Source organism: Crocodylus porosus, unplaced genomic scaffold (genome assembly GCF_001723895.1).
Source record: "Crocodylus porosus isolate Cpor-Errol unplaced genomic scaffold, CroPor_comp1, whole genome shotgun sequence".
Taxonomy (NCBI): domain Eukaryota; kingdom Metazoa; phylum Chordata; order Crocodylia; family Crocodylidae; genus Crocodylus; species Crocodylus porosus.
Genome location: NW_017728915.1, coordinates 4,295,711 through 4,305,808, shown reverse-complemented (window position 1 = coordinate 4,305,808; position 10,098 = coordinate 4,295,711). Strand labels below are relative to the sequence as shown.

General features: G+C 48.5%; 2 protein-coding genes across 4 annotated transcripts in view; one reads left to right on the top strand and one right to left on the bottom strand.

The window, feature by feature from the left end:
• Positions 1–3,450, top strand: part of ACD (ACD, shelterin complex subunit and telomerase recruitment factor) — a 31,720-nt gene extending 28,270 nt beyond the window's left edge. For 2 of the 3 annotated variants that reach the window (XM_019535567.1, XM_019535565.1), the window contains 2 exons: positions 1,321–1,400; positions 2,458–3,450. In XM_019535567.1, coding sequence (XP_019391112.1) covers positions 1,321–1,400; positions 2,458–2,521 — 144 coding nt within the window. In that variant the 3' untranslated portion in view covers positions 2,522–3,450. The remainder of the gene's footprint in view (positions 1–1,320; positions 1,401–2,457) is intronic. The other variant, XM_019535566.1, reaches the window with a different exon arrangement.
• Positions 3,451–4,326: 876 nt separating this feature from the next.
• The window catches only part of CARMIL2 (capping protein regulator and myosin 1 linker 2), a 123,572-nt gene continuing 117,800 nt past the window's right edge, over positions 4,327–10,098 (bottom strand). Inside the window, exons 39-40 of the mRNA XM_019535563.1 lie at positions 6,346–6,462; positions 4,327–5,437 (exon numbers count right to left, since the gene is read on the bottom strand). Coding sequence (XP_019391108.1) covers positions 5,253–5,437; positions 6,346–6,462 — 302 coding nt within the window. The 3' untranslated portion in view covers positions 4,327–5,252. The remainder of the gene's footprint in view (positions 5,438–6,345; positions 6,463–10,098) is intronic.

Genomic DNA, 10,098 nt, shown 5'->3' with positions numbered 1-10,098 from the left:
CTGGTCAAGCAGGCATTTCCCCCCCTCCCCTCTCCTACAGCATGGACATAGCCAGCATGTGGTATGGTAGCAAATGCTGAGAGGTGTCTGTGTAAGGCAGACAGGACAGTGCCTTCTTAGAACTTTTGGAGCTAAAAGAAAAGCTTGAACTAATGAGAAAGGCTTGTTTTCTTGATGGGCTTATAACCACTGTGTTACTCCCTGTGTAACTCCCTGCTGTGTAAGTAAATGCTGTGCAACTCCCTGCTGGTTCCCTCACTGCTGAGGAGCAGTGGGGGCATCCTGCTGGGGGCCTGCCCCCCCCAGCTCTACTGTGAAAGGAAAGGAAGGACTGTTCTAGTGCCCCTTGGCGCTTAGCCTGAGCCACTGCAGGCATGTGCCTGCATTTCTTCACTCCAGAGGGAATGTCTGTGCTGTCACTAACCAGTTCAGCCTAGCCAGGTTAGACTAACCTGCAAAGATTGAATCAATTCAGTCTCAGGCTTTTTGAATGTTTGTCCCTAGTCCAGAGGTTTATAATGAAGACATTGGATGAGACAGAAGCCAGGACTTAGAAGAGCCAGTCAGTGCTGGGGTGAAAAGCTGCACTTCACTGTAATGATAGCTTGAGTGTTAACCTGGTAGGAGCCATCTCCTGGGTCTGGAGTGGTTGTTCCTCAGCAAAAGCACTGGTAGATAAGAATATTCACCTTCTCTCTAAATAGCCAGCGTGATTGCTTGTGTGAAAGATGCTGTGCTAAGAGCAGGTTCCCTAGGAGCCCTTCACAACACCTGTGAGAGGAACATCTGCCCCTGCAGCTGTCTGGAGTATTCATTTAGCTAGCCAAAGCCAGCAGCCCCTACCAAACTGTGTGTCACTTACAAAAGGGAAGAGGCATTTGGGGCTGAAAGTGGGTCAGCAACTGGCAGGAGGGGCTCCTGGGCCTCTTTGTGACCTTCCCTACTGAGAACTTTGGACTCCCGAATTGGGTTCTGTAGCCATGCCCAATCCTTGCAGGGAATCGCTCAGCAACTCAAGAACCTGCTAGCTCCACTCCAGGTTCTTTCCTCTTTTGAGATGGCTCCACTCCAGAGCGCTGTGTACCAAGCACTCAAGTTACAGAAGGCAGTCTCAAAATTACAGCCATCTGGTTTGCCCAGAACTCTTTGACTGGCCACAGGAAAACCTAGCATGTGGAAACCAGCTTGTCTAGGTGAGCCAAGAGGGTTGGTAGGACAGGGGATATATACAGATTTTTCTTATGGGCTAAGGATTGGTTTTTAGCTGTGATGCTCTGAATTTTAATATAGATTGAACTTAATTGTCTGTCTTCCCTTCAGAAGTTCAAGCAGGAAGTCCCATCTCAGTACAAATACAAGGCACCAACCCCTGATCTCTGCAACAGATTGAAGTCTGTAAGGTCAGTGCAGTGGTTGCAGTCACTTCTCAGCTACTGGGTTTCTAGGATTCTCATTTGTACCTCACTTAAAATGAAAGGGTGAAATGGGACCCCCTCCTTAATGTAACTCTAACCCAGTGAGCTTCTCTGCCTTGTGTCCAAAGCAATAGTGCCCTGCTGCTGGGGGAGGAGACCAGTACTTACTGTTGAGGCCACTGGCAGCAAAGACTGTTTTCCAGTTACAGCTGTAAAAGTGTCAAGCAGATTGCTCCCACCCATCAGGGCCCTCGGAGAATGGCAAGGGGAAAAGAATCTGAGTGCTAGTGCTCTTTCCTGCATTTGGGAACTAACTGCATTGTCCCTGCAAGCACCTCATGGCGGGTCCTCTGGCCATGCAGTTACTGACACTGCTGGGGGTTGTATCCCCCTTTCATTAAGCTACATAAGCTCTCAAATGTATCACATATCATCACACAGAAATGGCTTCTGGCCACCACCCTTCTCACTGGTGATTATAAACAATTTGCAGCATTGCTTATCTAGTCAAACAAGCATGGGAAATGTAACTCTGCTTTGGCTCTTCATTAGGTACCTTTGCATCCTCCCAGTTGCTCTGTTCTCCTGCATATGCTTCCCCATGTGTTCTGGGCTGGGCACACTGTTGATATCTTGTTCTGTTCTTCCCTGTACATGCACCTTGCCTGATCTTTTCAGCTCCTGCTTTCTTTCAAATGTAGCAGCAGCCTCTTCTAGTGGCTGCTAGAGTGACTCTTTATTTTGAAGTCACTCCTTATTTTGAGCTGCTCTTACAATCTCCCATGTTCTTCAGAATGAAAATCTTGGGCATCTGTAAGGAAAGAAAGCAAACCCAGCACGACAAGCCATCCTTCTGGAACCATCAGTATCTGCTAGGTGGCTCAGAGCTTGGGGAAGGGCTTAACTGGGTTTCACCTATCTGTTGACTGAAATTTGTCTTTATTAGCAGTATGTATTATAGTTCTGGGTGGCAGAAAACAATGTTGGCTACATGCAATTGTTTCAGTATCTTCTCTCACTGTAGCTAATGTTTGATTTGCAGGATCTCAAAAACAATGCTAAAGTGGGCCTGTTGGATCCTTACTGAAGAAGAGTTGCAGTCCTGAGCAAAGTGGAGTGGTATTGGGGTGTGCAGTCAGAGGTTCTTCTTCTGTGTACAGTACTGGTTTACTCAATCAAAGCAAACTGCAGTTATGGTAGTGGTCTATCCAGAGTGAAAGCTCTGGGCATTCATGGTACAAAAGAAGACATAAATCACTTTATACTCTGGCTCCCCAACCCAATGGGGGTACTCTTGGGGCTTCTTTAAACACAACATGTAGCATGTGGCAGGAGTCCCTTCTTGGTGTTTTCCAGTAAATGTTAGCAACATCAGACCTGAGGCACAACATGGAGGTAACATGTTTGACCCCTTGCTGACAGATGCTTGTGTATTGGTCTGATGGGCATCTGGAAACTAGCTGGAACAGGAAGTAGGAAAAAAAACACTGAGCTGGGTGTAGAAGTTTCTCCCCTATTGGGAATAGCGTCCTCTGTTGTAGCTGAGGCTACAGGAACACTTGAAAAACATCACAATAGTAGTTTTTGTTTCATAGCAATGTCCCCTGCAAATTTGAAGTTTGTTTTTTTAACAGTTATTTGGATTAGTTCCTGCTCTACAAGTTACAAAATATTTTGCACAACTTATGTTTTGGAAACTTAAAATAAAAGCCTATTTTTAAATACACAGCTTGCATGCCCTTTTATCACCATCAGGTTCACAACTCTCCTGATCATATTTTGTGGGCAAAGCCAAGGGAATAATGATCATCCAAATTAATAAGTATGGTATTCTGGATTTAAAGAAGAAAAACCTGCCTATTTTGGTGGTGCTACTGTCCATATGTAGAAAGAACCACAAGTGCATGGAAACAATTGCATGCATGTGAAATGGATTTAGGATCATGCAAAACTGTGTTCCTGAAGATGTGGTCCTGTGTATTTTGTGATTGCATGATTCCCTCTCATTAAAAGAAAACAACAGTGACAAATGTAACAGGCAGCTGTACAGGCAGTCCTTGGACTTACAACACAGTTGGTTCCTGAAAACCGTGTCTCAAGTCAAAACGTTGTAACTTGGAACTGGTTTTCCCATAGGAAACAACATTATAAATGGGGATTGGTTCCTGAACCAAGGCCCAATACCCTATTTTCACCAAAAATACCCCAGAATTTTGTACTCCATCAATTATGATAATATAGCTACATTAATGTATTTATATTGTAACTAACAATTATATTGATTTGGAAGGACTTCTTTAAGGTGACCTTGCTGGACTTTTTGAAGGGTTCTTGGCTGGCATCTTCTCAGGAGTCTTGGCTGCAGGTTTTTCTGGAGTCTTGTCTGCTTTCTTAAAGAAAGTGTCCAAGGAAGTTTGGACAGATGTTCTCCAGGGAGATGGGCAATGCAGCACACTTGTTCGCTAGCGTGGCATCATGTCGGATCAAGTGTTGTAAAGTCAGAAAGTTGAAACAGGGTGTCAGTTTATAAATGTTGTAAGCATGAAATGTTGTAACTCATAATGTTTTAAGTCGGGGACAGCTTGTATCTGTAACTTGGGGAGGTGTGAGTTGCCCTTTATCTTGGTGCACTAGTAATTCTGAAACCTAGCAGCAGGCAATTAAATGACTGGTTTTAACAAGGTCACACAGCCAGAAACAGTGAGTGAAATGTATTAATCTCCATCACCCTGAACTCCTCCCCCACATACCTCACCTTTCCAGCTGCCCAGGCCTTCAGCTCTCCCCACACTTGGGTAACACCTGCAATGCAAGTGCAGTTGCTTCTTTTTAATACCAAATTCTGTAGCTGAATAAGGGCAGCACAAAGTCAATGGCATGCAGCAGAAGAAACACCACAGGGAACACTGTGTCACTTGGATCAGTTCATGTTCTAATTTAATTAATCAACAGCTCTTATTTTTAGCTGGCTGAAAGCTGCCACACAATTTCCAGCCTGCCACACTGGAGGGCCACATACTTGGCCACAAGGTCCCATCACTTCCCGACCAGTCTTTGCCTTCTCCAGGCAAGACGGCCATTGCTGTGGATGTTCTGGTTGGGTAGAAGCTAACTGACTGGGCCTGCAGCTTGTAGAGAGATAAGTTTAACTGGCTGGACTTGCCCATTCTGTTAGTTTGAGGGGACTGACTTGAGCTGGCCCACAGGCAAGATTCCAGTTCATCAGATCCCCATGTAGTAAGCAGCTTGGCTTTCATCACATAGCTGCTCTTGCCATTACCAACCCCCATCCCCAGTGCAGCATAGTGCAAATGTTGTCGATACTTGCCAGTACAATACAATGAAAGCTCCTGTGCATGTACACAAGCAAGCTACTGTCCCATGGCTATTATTGCCAAATACTTACAGCTGAGCATGCATCCAAACATACAGCTGCTAGAGGAAATGGATCAGGGTGATTGCAAACCCAGGCGGTTGCCTTTGGCATTTTGGTTTAGCCATCTGGAGCGTGAAACCACCTGGGCACTTGTGTGGAAAGCATGGACAATGGTGAAAGGTGGCAAGGGGTGGTCCACCTCTGATCGATCAGGAATTCTCAGCAGCCCCAAGGGGGCGGGCAAGCTACTTTCTGTCACTGTTTCCATAGGAAGCACTGACGTTAAAAACCAGGAACAATGGTGGGATGTGGAGCAGTCCTGGGGCCCTCTCCAGTATTTCTCTGCTGTCCTGCCTATGCAGCATAGATAGCTGAGTAGTTCTTGCAAAACATGGACATTCCTCTTGCAGTCGTTCGCAGTGTTGTATTGGAAATGATTGCGTGCAGTGGCATCCGCTAGCTCACTGGCCCTGGGTGGGTGCTTTTGATCCCAGTGCCGCAGTTCTTTGGTCTATGGCTATGTTGTGTGCATTCTCAAGAGTCTCTTCCATGACTTGCAACAGGTCCTTTGCTGTTTCTGCTCCAGGCTTGAAGTGCAGCTCCTCCATAGGTCCCATGGCACCATGTGGTTCCTGTTTCAGAGTGCCTAGGAAAAAGCCCACATGTATTTGTCTTAGCAAACATGCACAAAAGCATGCCTACTGTAGCCTTCTGCCACAGGAGGGCTCAGTGGAGAACTTAACTTTGCAGCATACAGCTGCCAAGTTAAGTAAGAGGTACTATATTACTCAAGTCCAAGACAAGGGTCCTCCCTTCCCTCCAGTTAAACACCAGGGGGGAAGAAGGGGGCTTTGTCTTAGGTTCAAGTATGATTGGGGCAGATAGCTCTGGCCCCAACCCCGGGGAGTTCCTGTGGTGTGGGCAGTGGGGAGAGCATGCAGTGTGTGGCCCCAGGGGTAGCATGGGGGAGACTGCATGATGCATGCTGGGGGATGAAGTGGTGACTGCAGGAGAGATTGTGAGGGAAGGGAAGCATGGGAGAGACTGAAGGGTGTGGAGGGGGAATGTGGGGGGGACTGAATAGGAGCAGGGGATTTGCTGTAGCTGCAGCTTTGACCTGGGGCTGAGGCCAGGGCCAGAGTTTCTTTTCCCACTATGTTTGCTCTATGTCCCAGGCCAGAGGCAGAGCTACTGCATAGTGTCAAGTAATGCAGTAGTGATCCTGACGCTGCCAGGTTTGGGTCTGCCTCCATGGCGTTGGTCAAGATGTAAATGAACATGGGGCTTCGGTACCTTCTCTGTTTTAACGCTGCAGTAGGCCTAGATTCTCCCCACTGGCCCCTATGGCAGAGACTCCTGACAGCAGTAGTAATGTGACCAGAATTGGGTTAGAAGCATTTGGCTGGAGGAAAGATTGGGAATGGTCTGGCAAGTGTCAGCTAGCAGGACTAGAACTGGCATCTCCGAGGGGACAGCTCAGGCATTGGTCTGTGCAGGTCCTCCTCCCCCTACACCTTGCCATGCCCCAAGCTGTTAGGCTTAGCCTTCACTTACTCTGAGGTTCAGGCTGGGAGGCGAGCTCACTATTTGTCTCAGTGTCTGCTGTGTCCTCAGGTTTATTCCTCCGTATGAATACAGGGGAGCGCCGCAAACGAAGAGGGATTGTTACATCTGAAGGAAACCAATTCTGTGTCAAGCATTACCATGTGGAGAATAAGGGTGTCACACTTAGGACAAAAGGGGAACAGGACCTGTGCTGCCAGCCTGCGAGTATTTATGCCAAATGCTTCTTGCAGATTCTGGGCAGCTGTGTTGAGCGTTCCAGCTTGGGCATGATGCACTGAAGGAACGGCTGTACAACAACACTCCCATCAAGGGGCCAGATGCAGATTATCTTTACAGCGTTCTAAATCTGTGGAATGTTGGGCCAGCTCCTGCAGGCAACACGGGCTCAACTGCAGCTACTGCCCCCGCTCTCCCCAGGACAAAATGCAAAGTCCTTGTCATGGGAGACTCCATCCTGAAAGGGACAGAGGGAACAATCTGCCGCCCCGACCCCTTAGCTCAGGAAGTCTGCTGCTTCTCAGGAGCCCGTATCCGAGACATTGCGGAGAAGATCCCTGGGCTCTTCCATCCCCTATGCTCCTTATCCATGTGGGCACCAATGACATGGCTCGGAGCAATCCCAGCCAGGTCATGAAGTGCTACAGGGATTTGGGAGCGGGGGTTAAGGGGTTTGGGGTGCAGGTGGTGTTCTCTTCGATCCTCCCAGTCTCAGGCTATGGAGGAAGAGGAGGATCGAGGTAGTGAGCCAAAGACTGAGGCACTGGTGTCATCAGGAAGGCTTTGGCTTCCATGACCACAGTCCACTCTTTAGTGAGAGGGGCAGCGAGCTGCTGGGAAGAGACGGCCTCCACCTCTTCTCAGCCAGACTGGCTGACCTGTTCCATCAGGCTTTAAACTAAGCCTGCTGGGGGATGGGGGGCACTACCACCACTGCTGGCCCACTGAGCAACCCTTGCAAAGCCAGCTTGCCAAGGCACTCAAGGGAGCCCATCCATGCCCTGGAACGCTCCACAGGCAAGGCAAGGGCCCCCAAAGGGACACTTGCATGCCTATACACAAATGCCAGGAGCTTGGGGAACAAACAGGAGGAACTTGTCCTCCTGCTTAACACAAATAAATATGATGTCATGGGGATAACGGAGACCTAGTGGGACTCTGCCCATGACTGGGCCACAGGTATAAATGGCTATACCCTGTACAGGAGGGATCTAGTGGACAAAAGGGGTGGGGGTGTAGCTCTCTGTGTCAAGGAAAGCTACGCATCCCTGCAAGCTGACATCGATGCCCAGGGTGGACAACTGGAGACCCTCTGAGTTAAAATCCGTGCGGAACATGGTACAGGGAACACAATGGTGAGAGTCTACTACAGATCTCCTACCCAGGATCAAGAGCTTGACCAGGAGTTCACCAGGGAATTGGCCAAGGCCGCATGCTCCTGGTCCATGGTTGTCAAGGGAGACTTCAACTACCCGGACATCTCATGGGAAGAGCACTCGGCCAAATCCGAACATTCACAAAGTTTTCTCACATGCATGGATGACCTCTGATGCAAGAAGTCTATGGGCCGACAAGAGGTAAAGCACTGCTCAACCTGGTAATGGCAACGGGGGATGACCTCATCAGCAACCTAACGACAGAAGAGAAGCTGAGTGACAGTGACCACAAGCTGATCACCTTCACCATCTGCCATAAAGCTAGCAAGACTGTCAGCAATACAGAATTCCTCAACTTCAGGAAAGCTAACTTTGACATGCTCAGGAAGCTTGTAAGTGAGGCCCTAAGGGACCACGACCTAAAGAAGAGGGGAGTTCAGGAAAAGTGGTTGCTCCTCAAGGGAGCAATCCTGGATGCAGAAGCAAAGTCTATCCCATCTTGGAGGAAAGGCAGCAAAAAGGCACAACAGCCCCCGTGGCTCTGCAGGGAACTAGCAGACCTCCTGCGTCTAAAAAGAAAAACCTACAAAGGATGGAGGACAGGATCCACCTCCAGCGAGGAATATTCTGCACTGGTTGGAGCTGCAGAGAGCAAACCAGGAAAGCCAAGGCTGCGATTGAACTCCAACTGGCTGCAAGTATCAAGGACAATAAAAAGTCCTTTTTAAGATATGTGGGGAGCTGGAGGAAAAGCAAGGGCAAAATTAGACCCCTGCTAAACCAGATGGGACAACTGACACCCATGAAAAAGTCAGCTTGCTAACTGGGTACTTTGCATCAGTCTTTCACCAGTCCCATTATGGGACAGGAAGGCCAGGGTGAAGGAGATTCCTTATCCTCCATCAATGCTAAGCTTGTGAAGGAACACCTTGAGAGACTGGATACCTTCAAGTCAGCCAGCCCTCATAGCTTACACCCCAGGGAGCTGGTGAGCATCACCCAAGGAGCTGGCAAGCATCATAGCTCAGCCCCTGGCATGGATCTTCGAGAACTCGTGGTGTCCGGTGAAGTGCCCAAAGATTGGAAGTAGGCAAATGTGGTGCCTATCTTCAAGAAGGGGAGGGAAGTGGATCCAGCTAACTACAGGCCCATCACCCTGACCTCTGTCCTGGGAAAGATCCTAGAAAAGATCATCAGAGGCCATTCTTAACAGACTGGCCAATGGCAAAATCCTGAGGGATAGCCAGCACGGGTTTGTCACGGGTAGGTCTTGCTTGACTAATTTTATTTCTTCTTACGATCAGGTGACCTATCACCTGGACAAGGGGAAGAGATTGGGAAGAGACTGATGTCATATATCTTGACTTTAAAGCCTTTGATTTGATATCCCATGAACACCTCTTGGCAAAACTGGCCAACTGTGGCCTCAGCTTCTCCATGATCTGCTGGCTGGGAAATTGGTTCCATGGTCGGACCAAGAGGAAGTCAATTGTCGTGGTGCCCTGTGACCAGTGGGGTCCCTCAAGGTTCTGTCCTTGGGCCTATATTGTTCAACACCTTCATTAATGATGTGGACGTTGGCATCAGAAGCGGACTGGCAAAGTTCGCCAACAACACTAATCTTTGGGGTAAAGCATCCACACCTGAGGACAGAAAGGCAATCCAGGCTGACCTTGACAGGCTCAAGAAATGGGCAGATGAGAACCTGACGGCATTTAACACCAAAAAATGCAAGTTTCTCCACCTCGGGAGGAAAAACCTGCAGCATGCTTATAGGCTCGGCAATGCTACACTGGCTAGCACTACAGATGAAAGGGACTTGGGGGTCATGATTGACCACAGGATGAACATGAATGAGCCTTCAATATGATGCTGCAGTAGTAAAGCAAGCAAAACGCTGGCTTGCATCCACAGGTGCTTCTCAAACGGGATGTCATTCTCCCGTGGTACTCGGCTTTGGTGAGGCCGCAGCTGGAGTACTGCATCCAGTTTTGGGCTCCACAATTCAAATAGGATGTAGAGAAGCTTGAGAGAGTACAGAGGAGAGCCACGCGCATGATCAGAGGTCAGGAAAACAGACCTTATGATGAAAGGCTGAGAGCCATTGTACTCGGCCTTGGTGAGGCCACAGCTGGAGTACTGCATCCAGTTTTGGGCTCCACAATTCAAAAAGGATGTAGAGAAGCTTGAGAGAAAACAGATCTTACGACGAGAGGCTGAGAGCTATGGGACTCTTCAGCATGGAAAAGCGCAGGTTTAGGGGTGATCTGGTGGCCACCTATAAGTTTATCAGGGGTGCTCATCAGGATCTGGGGGAACGTCTGTTCACCAGAGCACCCCAAGGGATGACAAGATCAAACCATCACAA